This window comes from Zootermopsis nevadensis, unplaced genomic scaffold (assembly GCF_977971745.1).
Source record: "Zootermopsis nevadensis isolate Lab colony 2312 unplaced genomic scaffold, Znev_1.0 Znev_ptg000001l, whole genome shotgun sequence".
NCBI classification, from domain to species: domain Eukaryota; kingdom Metazoa; phylum Arthropoda; class Insecta; order Blattodea; family Termopsidae; genus Zootermopsis; species Zootermopsis nevadensis.
The window spans coordinates 16,719,820-16,738,978 of record NW_028259133.1 but is presented as its reverse complement, the minus strand read 5'-3'; the positions used below and the strand labels follow the sequence as shown (position 1 = coordinate 16,738,978).

The 19,159-nt window shown below is 38.8% G+C and overlaps 1 protein-coding gene across 6 annotated transcripts in view; it reads right to left on the bottom strand.

Moving 5' to 3' along the window:
- Positions 1–19,159, bottom strand: part of LOC110833164 (A-type potassium channel modulatory protein KCNIP1) — a 61,903-nt gene that overhangs the window by 18,103 nt on the left and 24,641 nt on the right. For all 6 annotated transcript variants that reach the window (XR_015534935.1, XR_002544144.2, XM_022070872.2 and 3 more), the window contains exon 2: positions 1,065–1,134. Coding sequence is in view for 4 of the 6 variants with exons in the window: in XM_022070872.2 (XP_021926564.1) it covers positions 1,065–1,134 (70 nt within the window). In the remaining 2 variants the exon portion in view is untranslated. The remainder of the gene's footprint in view (positions 1–1,064; positions 1,135–19,159) is intronic.

Sequence of the window (19,159 nt, the reverse complement as noted above, 5' to 3'; positions counted from 1 at the left end):
AAATGAACAAGAGGAAAACAAACGAGACAAGAAGAAATAATGTAAGACAGTTCTGAATCCTAAGTAAAATCCTCTCTGTATTTAGCAATCGAAGTAATCCCTTAGTTTACGCGTAGTCAACTTTAAAATTGAAGTGACTGTTATAGTATTGAGTTTTATTGGTAATTTTAAAGCCGAACAAAAAAAATTGAAATAAAACTTCACCTGAAATTCAAATTTTAAAGTTTCTTTCTTTGTAGCTTTTTTTAAACAATATAGTAGTAACAGCTCTTATTCCATTTGAATTTCTCACTGTATGGAACTTTAAAAAATATGAGTTATGTGCCGTTAAGAAACGTACAGTACAGATACAGTAAGTAAGATACCTTTTACTATTAATCGTGGGTGAAGAGTTATTTTATTTGAATTTAATCCCGAAATATGATCTCCGTAAATATAAATCAAGTGCAGTTTTGGCCTACTTTCCTTTTTTAAGAAAAGAAACTACACTTATGTGATCAAAATTCTATCTTTAAATGTGTCTAATGACCCTCTTTCAAAGTTTGAGCTAGTGTAACTTCGTACTTTTAACTTTCTAAAATCAACAAAAACAGCATTGAAGACGCGCGAACCTGTGAGGTGGAAGTAATACTAACGTCAGTTACTAAATCTTTTAAATCTGATATGAAGATAGGACATAAATATTATTATAAATTAACGTATAAAATATTCTTTGAAAGTAAAAATTTTTAAACATTAACTTATAGCAGTGCAAAACTAGGTTACGAGTATATGAGTCAAATGAAACGTATGCAGTATCTGAATTAATTAAATTCTTCTCAAATCTACAATATAATAGTATTACGGAGTACATGTGGGCTTGGAAGAAGGCGGCAGGTGCTTGAAATATTAACTAGTAATGCCTAGAAAAGCTACAGAAAACAATGGAAACCTTAATAGCGAAGATGGCCGGTAATAGATTCGAGATTCGAATCAGGTATACCTTCCAAACAAAAGACTATAGCATACCACTATTTCACATTCCCGGATTTAATATAATCCATGCCGTGTAACTATGTACTCACTTCCGTGTGGAAAGAATTTGGCGTAAATGTCCTTAAATGAGTCTTCGTGTACCACCCCCTCTGGGCACTCCTGCAACAGATGAAATAAATATCAATACTAAGTTACTCATTTGGATATATGTAAATCTACATCTTCAGTCGTCTAATTATTAAAATGTTTTCTCTCTTTCTTGTTCTGTGATATTTGCTGAAAAATCATTAATGTGCAGACCTAAAACAACAGCTGCTTCGCCTGTTTTCCCTGTTGCATAGTAGAAGGCAAAGTCTTGATTGTAAATAGAGTTGGCAACGCTGTAAATTTCATTTAATGAACAAAAACAAAACACAACACCTCAGTCTGTATTGGACTCGTACTTTACATTTTTCGAAAATACGTTTATTAATTATATTTCAGCGACAACAGAATTAGAACTAACAAAATCTTCTAGTCTGTAACAGTAATTTTCCAAAAATTTCGCTGCCATGATAGCTATAGATCGATTACTTAAATATTTAACGTTATTAATTCTTAGACGCTATACAACGCTGAACTGCGGAATTATTTCGAATGTTTCATGGGCGATAGCAATGTTCAATGTCTACACTAAGTCATTCTTCCAGAAGTGTTATAAAGGAATTAAGAAATTTCACAGGATCACCAGTCTCTGTGTTCAGACTCGGATGATATCCGGAAAGTCATCTTTAGAAGCAATTCAAGTTACATATGGATATATAATACTACCAACATTCGTAATAAATGCATTAATTTGTATTAAAATAAAATATTTTAATAATATTTAACCCGCATGAAAAGTACTCACTCTTTCAACCCTGCTTACTGAGTGCAATAATTATTTTGCGGATTCTAAGGTTCTCGTGGCGGTGAGTAAGAAGAAGGCTGTCTTCTGGGTTGTAGCCCTGATAATGGACCCAGAATGGACCTCTGAAACGTCGGTAAAATTCTATTAGACTACACGGCGCTACAACCCAGAGACAGACATCTTAATAATTATTTTATTCTCTGCGATATAAAACGTCCATACAGAAAACTAAATTGTAATTATTACAGGAAACAGATACGCTCCTGTTCACTGAAGATTTTTACCGTAAACGTAGAGACGTAAAGAAGTTAAGCTTTTCATCCACTTCCTTCGAGTTCAATCCAATCTCACGAGCTCTGTTTAAATTCTTCCTAAGGGAAATCAAACAGACAGTGTAAATAATGAAGTTCTGAGCCATTTCTACTGCTTTTTCCTGCAGAGTTTGGTGTATATTTCAGAGACGACCGAAAGACACATAAGGAGAGAAATTTCTTTTCTGATACTACTATTATTAAAAAATAATTAGTAAACACACTAACACATATTTTCCATTTTGCAACGCCAGTATATCAGTTCTAGCACTATAATTAGCCTTCTTCTCCAAATTCTAGGTTTCTCCCTGTTAACCATCAACCCACATTGGGGCATATTCATCTGTCACTACCCCACGTGATATTCGACAGCCCTGATTATGGAGGCAGCAAGCACCTCTGAAATGTCAGTAAACTTCTATTGGACTACACGACGCTACATTTCAGAAGACAGTTATCTTCGTATGTGTGTTATTTTTATTTGCCTAAATCTCTAAATCAAAATTCCGCATCCATCCGCAGTGAGATATAAATACAGTGTAGGTGAAAGGTTACATTCTAGAACGCATTGGTCGAGATAGCACGCCTTGCGGAGAATGGTACGGCTCTACACAGCTTCTGACAACAATGGTCTAAGACTCCTTTGCATCATATCTGAAATTCAAAATCACCCATCAGCGGTACAGAACGATGTTGGATAAAATGTAACGCGGTACTTACAAGATTAATATTAACGTTGAATTAAATAAAATAAATAAGAACATTGAACTTTAAATATAAATCAATCTATTTCCTTCGCCAAATTTATGAATTACCAAATACTTAAATGTTCCCTTTCAAGTCGAAGCTCATCTAAATAATATTCAAGAATTTGGTCCGTACCGCAAAGAAAATACACTTCACATTAAAAGAGCAAGTAGTTAGTATTCTTTAGGGGAGTAAAAAGCTAATAGGACGGAGATTAATGTGGCATAATGAGAAGATTATAATCTTTATTGTTTATCAAATATTATTGTGATTATTAAATCAAGGAGAATGAAATTGGTAAGTCATATAGCAACGACGAGAGAAGTGAAAGATGACCCAACCAAATCTAACCCAACCTACCTTGTTCTAACGTGTAGAAAATTAGCCAAAATTAACGGAGACTTGCGTAACATAACGTAAGCGTGCAGAAGCGTGACTTAGTAACCACGCGTGCCCAAGCGTGACAAAACGTGTCCAGGCGTGACATCCTTTGACCTCGTGAAGAGGTATCATCAAATGTGTCGAAAAATGACGAAGATTTACAAAGCCTGATCAAACGTGACCAAGCGTGACAAAGCGTGACTAGGCGTGACTAGACGTGACCTGCTATAGAGTGACGAGAGGTCACCATAAGTGATAAAATACGACGAAAATTTGTAAAGTGGGTCAAAACGTGACCAATCGTGATCACGCGTGACAAAGCGTGACTAGGCGTGACTTACTGCAAAGGCGACCCAAGATTTGATAAGAAGTGTCGAAACCTGAAGCATATTTACAAAAACTGACCAAGCGTGACCATGCGTGACTAGGCGTGATGTAATGTAAGAGACTCACGAATTGTGGCCATAAGTGTCAAAACGTCATAAATACTTTAGAAAGTTGACATAACCTAACAAAATCCATTAAACTAACCTAACCTAACCTAACCCAACTTAACATTTCTCACCGAATTAAACTTGTCGAAACTCGTTCTCACGTGTTGAAAATTAGCCAAAATTAACGGAGACTTACGTAACATAACGTAAGAGTGCCGAAGCGTGACTTAGTAACCACGCGTGCCCAAGCGTGACAAAGCGTGTCCAGGCGTGACATCCATTGACCTCGTGAAGAGGTATCATCAAATGTGTCGAAAAATGACGAAGATTTACAAAGCCTGATCAAACGTGACCAAGCGTGACAAAGCGTGACTAGGCGTGACCTTCTATAAAGGCGTGACGAGAGGTCAACATAAGAGATAAAATACGACGAAAATTTGAAAAGTGAGTCTAAACGTGACCAAGCGTGATCACGCGTGACAAAGCGTGACTAGGCGTGACTTACTGTAATGGCGTGCCGAGATGTGACCAGAAGCGTCAAAACGTGAAGCATATTTACAAAAAGTGACCATGCGTGACAATGCGTGACTAGGCGTGACGTACTGTAAGAGACTCACGAATTGTGACCATAAGTGCCAAACGTCACAAATACTTTCGAAAGTTGACATAACCTAACAAAATCCATTAAACAAACTTAACCTAACCCAACCCAACCTAACCTAACCTAACCTAACCTAACCTAACCCAACCTAACTTAATATTGCTCACCAAATTAAACTTCTCGAAACTTGTCACGTGTTGAAAATTAGCCAAAATTAACGGTGACTTACGTAACATAACGTAAGAGTGCCGAAGCGTGACTTAGTAACCACGCGTGCCTAAGCGTGACAAAGAGTGTCCAGGCGTGACATCCATTGACCTCGTGAAGAGGTATCATCAAATGTGTCGAAAAGCGACAAAGATTTACAAAGATAGATCAAACGTGACCAGGCGTGACTAGGCGTGACCTGCTATAAAGGCGTGACGAGAGGTCAACATAAGTGATAAAATACGACGAAAATTTGAAAAGTGAGTCTAAACGTGACCAAGCGTGATCACGCGTGACAAAGCGTGACTTACTGTAAAGGCGTGCCGAGATGTGACCAGAAGTGTCAAAACGTGAAGCATATTTACAAAAAGTGACCATGCGTGACAAAGCGTGACTAGGCGTTACGTACTGTAAGAGACTCACGAATTGTGGCCATAGTGTCAAAACGTCACAAATACTTTCAAAAGTTTACATAACCTAACAAAATCCATTAAACAAACTTAACCTAACCCAACCTAACCAAACCCATCCTAACCTAATTTAACATTTCTTACAAAATTAAACTTGTCGAAACTCATTCTCACGTGTTGAAAATTAGCCAAAATTAACGGAGACTTACGTAACATAACGTAAGCGTGCCGAAGCGTGACTTAGTAACCACGCGTACCCAAGCGTGTCCAGGCGTGACATCCTTTGATCTCGTGAAGAGGTATCATCAAATGTGTCGAAAAGTGACGAAGTTTTACAAAGCCTGATCAAGCGTGACCAAGCGTGAAAATGCATGACTAGGCGTGACTTACTGTAAAGGCGTGACGAGATGTGACGAGAAGTGGCGAAACGTAAAGTGTATTTACAAAGCGTGAGTAATCGTGACCAAACGTGCAAAGCGTGACGCACTGTAACTTCGTTACGAATTTTGGTCATAATTGTCAAAATGTCACAAATATTTTCAAAAAGTTTACCTAACCTAACTAAATCCACTAAACAAATTTAACCTAACCTAACCTAACCCAATCCAACGTGTCCTAACCTTTCCTACGCGAAGTTTTCTCACCTGACCCAACATGACGGTACTTAATCTAAAGTAAAGCAAAGTAGATAATATTAACCGACCCTTACTTAACATAACGTAAGCGTGCTGAAGTGTGACTTAGTAACCACGCGTACCCAAGCGTGACAGAGCGTGGCCAGGCGTGACCTGCTTTAACTTCGTGACAAGGATCATCAAATTTGTCGAAAAGTGACGAAGATTTAGAAATCATAAGACGTAAAACAATGAACGATTCTTACTTATCGTTGAATTTTGGTCTGAAAACGAATGGATGTGATATCACATAGTTTGTAACGTTTATCATCGTGTCACCGCATAGTAACACGGCATGTAAACAAGAAATCGATCGCTTTATGCATTAGACCGTGGAAAATGTGTTACTGTTTCTGTGAACGTAGATTGGGGGTATAATTTCGGGAGGGCTCCTTCCACTTCCTCCGGAACAAGATGAAGGCTGCTGTCTGTGTCGGGCTCTAGAGGGGGTTAGCAGGGGCAGAGGAGCGCAGCGATCAATACCCTCTGGGATCAGCAACTATGTACTACGCAGTATGAAAACATTCAGCATCTCCATATTCGTGTTTGTCTCTCATTTTCATATCCACGCAAATAAACTTGAAGCACAAAATCGTATTGATATCAAAACTTCTGAATTACTGTAAAAAGTACATAAATAAAAATCATATGCAACTTTGTGTAAATGTTAAACCCGGCAACATGTTACTGCAATTACACAGACTTCCTTTCACAACAGATACTACGAGGACCAATTAGGGATAGGGTGGTTAAAAGGAAAACGCCAACAGTTTATTAAATAAGTAGCTATTTAGTGCTTTGGACTGACAAAAATATTAGCATTGATACAAATAAAGCATTTAATAATGAATACTGGACTCATGTCAGTGTGAATGGTTATACAAGTTTGCGTCTGTGTAAACTGTTACTTCAAGAAAGCGATTTTCACTTCTTACGCTGCGACGTCATTAAGACGCCTAGGGGCGTGGAGGTAACGCTCAACGTATTCTTGATCTCGGCACTAATTGAAAGTAAGTAGTTACTTCTGTGGTAAGAGGTACCGGTAATCTTTGAAGAAAATATTAGGTTTACAACAGAGATGGTCTAGATGTGATACAGAGAAGATAATTCCTAACCCCTGCCGGAAATCGAAGTCAAGTCATCTAGCTGAAGTATCCCGGTTCGCGATTTTAAACATAAAATCATTCTGTAACTGACTATTTTCTAAACAAAAAGTTTCAGTTTTTCGTGATTAAATCTGACACACAAACACAGTGTGAAGTCCAATGAGTCGCAAGTGGGAGGTCCGAGTAATTCTTAAGAGTGCAATATGGAAGTGGTCCGAGCATCTGGGGCTACGTGTGCAGGGATTTATGTCTTCCTTGACCTTCATGATTCAACCCCACTCCGACGTGTGATTCCAGGCCAGTTGAGAGATTTCCCACAGGCCTGGCATCCATTTCTTGAATATTGGATACACGGAATAGTAACAAAGTCTATTTCAAGTTGGCGCTGTGTTCACGAAGCCGCAAGACGGAAATATCTTGAGATATTCAGTTTTTTTCTTCTACACTTTGTGTAGATTTCTCAAAGAGAAAAACTAGGGTAGTAGAAAGAACAATTCATTCAACACTGCAAAAATAATTGTTTTTATTACTTTTCGCTGCTTCAAAATAAAAGTAACAATAACCGAGACGAACTAATGAAATTTTTTATTTTCTGAAATGAGACTGACCGATATTAACACTGAGCAGTTACACTCAACCGGAAGTTATGCTACTTGGAACTAGAAGTGGCGGATTTGTTCCCTTTGGAGGACTGGACTGACATTTTGACTAAAACTCAAGTTTCAATACTGCCACCGCAGGTTGAAATGTCGCCCACATCGGTACAACTGTCCCATAGCCAACACTTTACGACAACCTCACACTGCAGTGTAATTGCGTAGAATATTGAACACCGATAATGAGTGTGCAAGGTTTGGTTGTTAAGCTGTGACACTAACTCCGCTGAGGGGGTGGGAACTTATAGCTTGTGGACCAAATTAAAAATTAGATTTTTTAATTCTTGTCTTATTTTTTTTTTATTTAGTGTTCTGTCTGACGACAGGTCCATATGAACAGGATCCTTCCATCCTTTTCTCGGACTGGGACCTGTTCATATACGTTCTTGGCAGATGATCCAGAAGTGGTTTGCCATTGCCTTCTTCTGTGTGTGAATGGAGTAATTGTTGGGAAGCCACGGAGAAACCGGGGAAGCCCCCGGAGGAAAACTCCGTGTTGCCTAGACCACGGCCTTGCCCAACACAAGTTATAAATTCGGGCACCGACGGGAATCGAACCCGAGACCCCAGGATTACAAGGCCAGCGTTCTAACCGCTAGACCACCGTGGCGGTTAATTCTTGTCTACTATCCGTAAAATTACGCAAGCAAAGTATACGCATATCTTTGCACACTGGAATTATGTGTTCTCTGGCTCTAATTTATAAACCTTTGTCACATCTGTGACTACATGCCCTTGTCTTGTATCCTCCACTTGCGTGATTGTAACAACACCTACAAAAAAAACTTTTATGTTATTCAGCTGCTGAAATGGCTACACCTGGAGAAGGTAAAGCATTTTCATCACGTTCTGGAGGTACAGAGTTTAATTCCCCGTGGGGACCGACTACACTAATTGATGTTTCTGGCGATTTTCTTCAATTAATCCACTTTACTTAATTCGCATATGCAACAACTTATTTATATTATCGATACATATCCTAATCGACTGCATATTATCTCAGCTGAGAATTAACTCTAATAATATAAAGTGAATGTTCAGCGTCGCTATGAGGCAAACTTTGAAATACTTCCACATACCTCCCATCCTTACAATCGACTTCCCTGTCTTTTGTCTAAATGTTATTATCGCATCTTCTTCTTGATCTTACAAATAACCTATTCCAGGTGGTTTCACAACCAAACTTTTGTATATATTCTTGTTCCTCCAACCTAGCCACATGTTAAGCACATCGTAGTTTCCAACGTGCAAGTAATTATAAGGTGAAGATGGACTGGGTGTGTAGACGATAAACGCCAGACTTCATTATTATACAACAACGTATTAAATAACTAGAGAATTCATAATAAGACGCGGTACTAGAATAACAATCTGGAGTGTAACACACAGATAGGGACATGATAATCACTTTTGCAAAATTAATTAGCATTTACTTCTATATTTGTCGTTCATATGTAATCTGTATTTTAAAATTATAACAGATTTCAGCCATGATTAGCGAGACAGTGTGCTTCTCCGAAACATTGGCCTCTACTTACCACACCCCACGGCGCCAGAACCCAAAACATCTTCAACATCGTCACATCCGCGAAAACCTCAAATCTCACATGCAACAACTTTATTCTAATACAATAACTCGCGATTCTCCTCAAGCGTGTAAATATACCTAACCCCGTGTTGCCAAGAATCTTCTGAATGAGATCAAACAGTTTGCTAGTTTTATTCATAGTAGCAGCTGGACCAACTCTTGTGGCCATGGATGAGTTGAGTGCCAAATCCTAGTCATTACCCTTACAAGTGGGACTTTTCTCGTTCTATAAAATGATCTCCATTCAAGTACACCTCAGAATAACTTCATTGGCTTGCTATTCTGAGCTCAATATCGTAGTTTCATTTAGCTCAGCTACAGGCGTCGTAAGAACATTTTCTTGTTATCATCGATTCTCAAGAATGAGTCACTGTAAAAACCTGGATGTTAAACTAACGCCACAGAACAGAATAATTCTTGAGAAGCTGATGGTTGGCTAAGCTGTTAAGAAATTCCCCGCGTTTCATGCACACCTAGGTTCCAATACTGAGTTCACAACAGCCTGCTACTGATACCTATCTTGAGCCAGATAAATAAATGCACACCCCTACAACTACTTACCTAAGATTCAGTTTAATATTATCCCCCCATCTTGGCCTACGTAATTCTCGTTTTCCTACGTTTCTACTTGTCCCCTCATTTAATCCTTGCTGATTTGATTATCCTAATAATATTGGTGTACAAATTAACAAGTTGAAATAATATAAACGATTGTATACAAATTACAGTAAAGATGTTGATAAAGACGGTGGAAGAGTTCAATTTAACCCTTTCTATGTTGGACACGCCAAGCGAATATTTGAATTAAGTTAACTTGTTTTAAGCGCGCTCTTATTATCCTGTCTCAACAGTGAAGCTACTAGAATTCTTAAGCCACAAAAACCGGGTTAACTCCCAAGAAATTCTATTAAATTTCCTAGAAATAAAGTTCATGCGGTTACCTGGATTTCTTGATCAATATTTCATTTCCTTAAGTGCTGATGAAGAATATGAGAGATTACATAACCCAAGCTGCCACAGCTTATATCCTGCTTTTGTGAATGTCAACCGGAAACCGATATTCATTTCACTTCATTTTATCATTTCCTCTTAATAAAATTACCGGAAACTCGTAACCAGTTCTGTACTCTGTGTAATTATAATGCTTTAAAGTACATACGAGTTATACAAAGAAGTCCTAATAACGAAACTCTCCCCATTCTGTCCTATAATAACTCCTCCGTCTCTGTTAAGTCTCTACCGAAACAATTCTCCAGCCGCGATAAAATCCAGACATTACCGCCTCAAAACTCCACACGTATAAAACTTTTAATGACCTTTACTTTGTGGAAAATTCAGTCGTTGCAAAATAAAGGTAATGAGTGGGAAGATTACGCCGAAGTTCAAATGCAGGTGGCAACGATACAGGAAATTTTGTTATGGCATACGAACTGTTAAATCAGACGCATTCTTTCCAAAATGATAATTGCTCTAGTTCTGTTAATATGCGTGACAGTATTAAGATTTAACCCTGTGTTAGGTATAACGCACGTCCGAAGTTTAAAAGTATGTGTAGACCTATATGTGTATTTATGCATGCGTATGTATAGATGTATATTTATATGTGTCTATTAATGTTGTAACAGTGATAACTAGCCTTTGGTTCGAGTCCTGATGACTATTAAAATAGCCGAATTCTGACCGTGTTGGAGTCATTAACATGTTCAAAGTTTCAATTTCGAGTAAACTTCGAAGTGAAAACTGGTATCACAGCATATGTCTGATGTCAAACCAGTTCAACTACTTAGCCCATTTAAAACACAAACCTTCCCGGAAAAAACAAATCACAATACCGAATTATTGGAGCCACATCACGATATCGTGGCTAATACGCGACTTGAAATCGGTACGGTCTTAATTTAAACTTCTTAGGTCAATGACCATTGTCATAGAACAACACTTCCTGTGTAAGGGAATTCTGCAACCAGTCGGTAGACTATTTCTTTTTCATAACACGCACACCAAACGCGTAGATGCAAACAACTGACTGAATGGACAAGTGAGTTAAACAAATACATACTTCGGTATGTGTCGTATTTACGTCCGTCAGCTTTTTAAGTTTCAAATTCTTACTTAGCTTCGTTCATAAAGTCAATTTAAAACTCGTGTTATTTGCGTTGTTTGTGAAAATTACAGAAAACGAAGGTTGTATCTTTCCATCCTCGTGGTATATTTCCGAAACTGCGGTTCGTATTTAGATGAACACTTTTATTGGTGACCAGTAATAAAAGTTATCGGCTCGACACAGTAGCGGCAGACAGGCGGTTAATGCGCTGGAGAGCTGAACAACATTGTCGTTGCGCCTGTATGGCAGGCAGCCAGAAAGACTAGTAAATTGAACCGAAGATTGCAGTAGTTTGTGTTGTGAAGAAAAAGTATCCGCTAAGTGCTTTCTGTAAATTGCTGTACTACCTGCTCAAAACTGGCACACATCCCTGTCTATACTTCTTCACTGTAACAAAACAACATGTCTCTTCTATGCATCTCATATAGACCTATCTTGAACTTGTGACTGAAACACACTTTAATTTTTTTTTCCAATGACACTGTCAAACGTCATATTGCTCTAACCGGTTTGTAGAAGAGGTCCTCGATTTTTAAACGTTGTTAAAAATAATATGGCATTTGTAGCAATGTTGAATTAATTCCCTTTCTAGAGCTTGCGTGAAGTACACCTTTTAAACGTATCCGATTCGGAATTCTGAAATAATACACCTCACAGAAGTTTCCCATATACATTCGTAGATAACAAAGAAAGTTCTCGGGTTTTCTTGCAAATGAACGTCGCATACTTATTTCTTATGGTCTCCTAGAAGACTGAATTCTGTTAAGCCTTTTCAAGCAATCAGCCGTGTAAATATGGAGCTATGGGTTAATATCTGCATTGGTAAAGGAGGCAGAGTCAGACCCCAAAACTTATGGTTGCAACTCCAAAATTAAAAGACTTCATAGCAAATGTATATCATTGTTACCTTTTATTCACCGTATATGTCCCTAAACCCTACTTTCTCCTGAATGAAAAAATGGTTTCATGTGATCAGGAGATGCTAATCCGTAGTTCCTCAGTCCTCACTATCTGCAACAACAAAAATATTCCAACCCTGCCTTGCTTCTTTTAACGGACCTCTTAAGTGAGGGTTCGTAAAAGGCTGAAGTAAACAGACATGTGATTCTGTCTTGCAAGTGTTTGAGTGTTTCTTTGATGAAGATCACTTTAAAATTAAAGCAGCCTGTTGATACATAAAGAAAACAGAGAGTCAAAGCCCTTAGAGCACTTCCAGTCAGTCAAGACCAGAACATCGAACACACAGCTGCTGAAATGTCTCTCATTTCTTCTTCTGCACTTCACGATAAGGTAATATTGCCTTCCGGGCGTTCATAGTCGGATGTTAAGACACAAACCCAGTTTACATTGGGAACAAAATTTATGCCGGTAAGAATCGTTAACCATTGGAAGACACCCAGCTCTCTGTGCGCCTGCTCACGACAGATACCAATCTCTGCTATTACTCAACAGAAAACACTGTGTTAAACGTTATCATGCTGTTTATATTCTTAGGGTGTAGGATAATGTTTTCGGAACGCAAAGTAGAGTAACTTACATTTTCTTACATTGCTGTTAACACTCCGAAAAAAAGGAAAAAATCGAAGTTCAAGGTACAATGTGAGATATGTTTGTCATGTTTAAACTTGCAGTCCCTTCGCGGACACAGTCGTGGTGTTCATATAATTAAACACTTACTGTACAATTGACACTTAATCTGTAATTTGTTGCTTATCGTTGCTGTGTATAAATTGTCGAAGCGAAATTCTGTCCTGTATTGCGTGTTACAACAGGCAATTCAAGCCAGATACTCTAAATTTTAGTAAGAACGTCACTTTGGTTCACCTTTTAATATGCCATTTTGACCTAAGCGAGAACTGATGGATGATTTTGTACACATTGGAGCCTTTTAAATATGTCACATAAAGTATCAAGTGTCAAGTCCTCTTGAGTGGTTAAATTGCTTAACATTTTGATATCCGTGTCATTCTTTCATGTGGAATTCCAGCACGTCAGTCCTATTTATTTTGCTTGAACCTCAAATAGAATTTCTAAATGTTACGCCGAATCTCACACAGGACTGTTTTTCCACCTCCATTTCGTTAAACAAATGACAGATCACTAAAAAATAGTTATCTTCCCTTTTTATATCTGAACTCCCTTATGTTCTTCGTCCTTAGTCCTTCTTGGGTTATTCTTTTCTTCGTTGCATTTTTGTTGCAATTTCGTATTGCTGGGATCAGTGCTGATCACTATGCAAACACACTGAACCATAAAATTAAGACAGCGCCTGAATTACGCTGCACGGCATACAGCGGTGTCGGAGAAGAAGCCGAAGTGGTACGGCGAGATTAGCAGCTGCCTCTGTTTATACAAGCAACCTAATAACAGATAACCAGCCAACCAACCTAATCTAAACTAAACTATGTGGCTACGAATCCGACTACCCTTAATATTTCGGGGCATAATTCAGTGTAACGAAAACCGGAATAAGTGTGACGTTAAAAACAATCTCTTCGGGTATAATTTCACAAAATTCACGACCAATTTTCCCACTAACCCTCTCATCTCCTTAACCACACGTATCGTAAGAGAACAAGGCGTTCAGCTATAGAAAATTCGTAACTAACAATTTCATTGTGGAGGATTTTTCTTAGAGAGTTCATAACTCACCTCATCTGAACCCGATGAATCCAGTTTACCTCATCATGCACCACTTCTCTAAGGTCCGTTCTAATATTATCCTGCCAGAGACATTAGTCGTACTTGACAAATTACCTTAATATTTATGATTTGAAGTTTTCACAGCGGTGAGTATGAAGACTTCTGTCTTCTGGGTTCTTTACCAACGTTTCAGAGGTCACCAGACTACACAGCGCAACAACCCAGAAGACAAATCTTCAAACTCACCGCCCTGATGACGGAGGCAGTATGACCTCTGAAACGTTGGTAAACATCGACCAGACTACACAGCGCAACAACCCAGAAGACAGAAATCTTCATACTCATCGCCCTGATGACGGAGGCAGTATGACCTCCGAAACGTTGGTAAACATCGACCAGACTACACAGCGCAACAACCCAGAAGACAGAAATCTTCATACTCATCGCCCTGATGACGGAGGCAGTATGACCTCCGAAACGTTGGTAAACATCGACCAGACTACACAGCGCAACAACCCAGAAGACAGAAATCTTCATACTCATCGCCCTGATGACGGAGGCAGTATGACCTCTGAAACGTTGGTAAACATCGACCAGACTACACAGCGCAACAACCCAGAAGACAGAAATCTTCATACTCATCGCCCTGATGACGGAGGCAGTATGACCTCTGAAACGTTGGTAAACATCGACCAGACTACACAGCGCAATAACCCAGAAGACAGAAATCTTCATACTCACCGCCCTGATGACGGAGGCAGTATGACCTCTGAAACGTTGGTAAACATCGACCAGACTACACAGCGCAACAACCCATAAGACAGGATCTTCATACTCATCGCCCTGATGACGGAGGCAGTATGACCTCTGAAACGTTGGTTAACATCGACCAGACTACACAGCGCAACAACCCAGAAGACAGAAATCTTCATACTCATCGCCCTGATGACGGAGGCAGTATGACCTCTGAAACGTTGGTTAACATCAACCAGACTACACAGCGCAACAACCCAGAAGACAGAAATCTTCATACCTTAATACTACCCACTCAGTGGAATCCAATCCATATGGATTTCAGACATGTCATTGTCCGCCTACATCACGAATGTAGAAAAACTTTTATCTGTATGAAGTGAAATGCGTGACTGAGGTGATCATCCTATCCGATTTGTCGTTCCTTCAACCCAGGAAACCGGCCGCTCCGCACACCCACACTTCCTCATCGCTGAGAGAACAAATATTTTTCCACTGCGACAAAAATAATACATATCTTCGTGTTCTGGACGCTCCGTACTCACACTACCTTGAAGATAAATTACAAGAATATGTAGGTCACTGAAGAGTCATTTTAAACTTTAGGTCTGTGGAAGGTACTACTGAAGTTCAACTGTTCTCTTGATAATGCATGCATAACAATAGGAATATCAATTATGACGGTCAAAAATGGCAATAGGAATGACTACAGGAACAACAGTAATAGGTTTCTTGTTGTTGCGCAAGTCTCCACCTCCTAGGGAAAACGTTACGGACAGACGTAGGCGGAGCTACAAAGTTTTTCTCGCTCACGCCAGTGTGAAGTGGGCTTGAAAACGACACATCTCATTCAGAAACACAGGTTTCCAGTTATGGCTAACGTTTAACAGTTTCAATGAAATTAAACTTGCCCTGTCGTATGTCTGAATGTCTTTGTCTTTCCAACTATAGAAACTGCGAATTATGGAGACACAAAATATAATTTACATAATTTTATTCTGAAAAATCTCAATATGGAAAGGATTAAATGCAATTGGCCTGTACTTCGGTGTGGACCGAGTAGGAAAAAGAATATTGCACACATTAAGAGCTATCTCATGTTAAGACACATTGTCGAAAGTACCTAATGTTTTCTTTATACGTGATCGGTTCGTCCTCCTACTCAGACAATGTTGTTCCATTTCACATCACAATCTTGGCACACACCTAAGGCCAGCTGTTATTAATTTCACTACGCCGAAACATAAGGATATGGCAGACAGTCGCTGTTATTCTAAAGAGAAAAGTGCTTAAAATCGAATCCCGTAACAGTTGCCCCTAAATATCTGCGTTCTCTTCAGGTGGTCAAAACAAACATCAGCTGTTCACGGACAATAGAAAACCCATCGGTCACACCGGTAGAATAAGAAACTTGCAGCTATGCAGCTCACCAGCTATTTGGTATTTATTATTACCACGGTCTTCTGAACGCTTCCCGTGTTACGTTGAGCACTGTAAACGAACAAACAGGCTCGGTGCCAAATTTTGAACACTTATATATTTCTTTCGTAAAACGTCCTACGCTGACCTTTATCTGATATTTCCAGAACAAAAATTTACTATCACTTTACTCCCATTGTGATTATCAGTCTCCCAGCCAAATCACAAAATGCCAATGAGTGGCATCTCGTTAATATAAAAAATATTAAACGCTCCATTAATTAGGGCGTTGTTAAATTACTTTCAAATGAGGCTACTATCCGCAGGTCAAACTGATGCATAATATTGACGAAAGAGTTACGTACCTACTCCATTCAAAATCCCTTCTTGTAAGCTTCAATGGTGCGCCCGACATTAATAACAGACTTCATTGTCTTGTAAGCTTCCAGTCGTGTAGCCTAAGCTTAGGTCTCCAAACTGGTTTTTTCTATCAGTTTTTATCTTTCCCCCATCTTATCCGCTCGCATTTAATCCCGTTTAAAATATTTGGTTAATCTCCATACCTAATAGGATAATTTTATGACTTTCGTGAGTGTTAGGCATAAATTTAGCACAACCGTTTCCATAATAACACTGTTAATGAATTCTCGGCCTTATGGTCTGCATGACTAACCGTAAAACCACTGAATGTTAAAATGTTAATTATTGGCAACACACGAGGAACTTTTTAGTTTCTTTAAAGATAAAAATATAAACCTATACATACAAAATCTACCGCTTCCCAAATTCTTGTTATATTTAAATAAAAACGCAGTTTTACACCGGTCCCGTTGCTATAAATAATACTACACCTCATTTTGTAATTTTCTCAATTTACCTCATACGTTTCCTTCCTTAAGTCCAGACATTCTCATCTGTACCTTGTTCCGGAACACACTATTACAGGTTTTCATTCAAATTTGTTTTGCCTGTCATGTACCCTTGAATATAACTCTCAGTGTAAACTCTTTGTTTATAATAAGTGAAATTTTATAATAGTATGAATTTTACTTGTAATATGTAAAATATGTGTTGTGTTGAGACTTAGTCACATCCTGTCATCAGACCAACTAATGGATCCATGGAATGCAATAATATATATATATATATATATATATATATAATATGTATGTGTAGGCCCATTAATGATACTGTTTTAATTTCCTGAAGACTGGACAATTTATTTCAATTATCAGCATAATTCAGGAAAAAATGGCCACTGGAGGGACGTAACAAGAGGCAGAACATCTCGTTATGTTAACACTTTATTATATCCTTGAGCAGTTACGGGCCTTTGAGAACAACCTGTAGTACAGGGAACGGTTCTTCAAAGGTGGGATTGGAGTCGTCCACAAATAGCGGCTAAATCAGACAAATATGAAGGTTTTGACCCAGTTACTCCTCATCTGACGCAGAAGGATATACAACAAAATATATCATTGTGCAGTCACTGGACCTGAATGCAGCAGCAGTTCCAGTGAAATCATTCAACCAGATAATTGAACACACCCAATGCATATCTCTGTGCGTCAAAACGTTGCTGGCCAATGATATTTTCATTTGGCTTCTTGCTCGATTTTCATGTTATTTTGAGATAGGAAAAAAAACATTCTTTTAATGACCTTGAAATCTATCTCTGTAGCGCTAGTTCGCAGTAAAACTGTCAAACATGGTTCGTTACAATTTATACTCTGGTTTATGTTTATGTAAATACTCTCTACTACTACTACTACTAATACTACTATGGCGTAACAGCCCAAAATCGAGCCCTAGCCTCCTCAAATAGTCTCTACTATTGTCAATTTGAGTCTCTATCAGTGGCAGTACGTTTGCCAGTGTCCACAAATTCGTTATTCTCACAGATGGCCAGCTGAACAGCACTGAAGTTAAATATGCTGTGTAAGATTTGAGGTTTTCACAGCGGTGAGTATGAAGATTTCTGTCTTCTGGGTTGTTGCGCTGTGTAGTCTGGTCGATGTTTACCAACGTTTCGGAGGTCATACTGCCTCCGTCATCAGGGCGATGAGTATGAAGATTTCTATCTTCTGGGTTGTTGCGCTGTGTAGTCTGGTCGATGTTTACCAACGTTTCGGAGGTCATACTGCCTCCGTCATCAGGGCGATGAGTATGAAGATTTCTGTCTTCTGGGTTGTTGCACTGTGTAGTCTGGTAGATGTTTACCAACGTTTCTGAGGTCATACTGTCTCCGTCATCAGGGCGATGAATCGGTATCGGTCGGCAGTATGACCCCAGAAACGTTGGTTAACATCGACCAGACTACACAGCGTAACAACCCAGAAGACAGAAATCTTCTAAATATGCTATGTTATTTAGACGAGCTTTGAAAGACCAGCGGGCAGTACCTGGGAATTTTCAGAGCCGAAAACGTCCCCCCCCCCCCCCAAAGCAGTTGAATGTAATGTCTCTTCGTACTCTCCCTCCATTCTCTCTCTCTCGCTCTCTCTCTCTCTCTCTTAGGGACAAAAACTGTACCGTAGCTTACGGCAAAGAGGTTCAAATGTTTAAAAGTCTAGGAATATAAACGAAAGCATATTAGAAGAGAATATGAAGTAAAACTCTGTCAATTCGTACTTACAACAGCTGAAACTCGAGATTCTGCAGATATGAAGTTTGGGACATAGAAGGATTCCGTACAATGGTGTTAGAAAATCTAATATTTATGGCATCACTTATCGAACTTAAAGGTCGAGTTTCAAAACTCCGGGGCGGCTGTTAGCTCTGATACCTTGAGGAAATTCACGAACTCCACAATCCTTTGTCTCCACAAGCACGGTAGCAAAAGTTTGGAGCATAAAGTAAAAAAGATCACCAGAACCCAATTTGAATGCTTTGTTTAGACACCTCTGAATTAATTTCTTTTGCATTAGTTAATGACTAAGAGATACAAACGTCTATACAAAGTTCCGTTTTTTATGAAATAAGATCTCATTCCGGCTGGCGACATTTTGTAATTAAGGAAACTCGAACGTCTTATTGCTAATTGTTCCATTCTCTTCAACATTCCAATTCTTCCGAAAATTAATTTCGTCTTCTCTGCTTTTCATTAAATTGCAAATGAAGATTTTGTCCATTTCAGATTCTATTTACTGCTCTCTGTTATCTATCTTTGTTTCCACAAATTTTCTCATCCCTTCTTTTAGCACAAATTCTTCCCATAAATAGTTACATTCCTGCAGAACCACTGACTGCTATCGGAGCGTA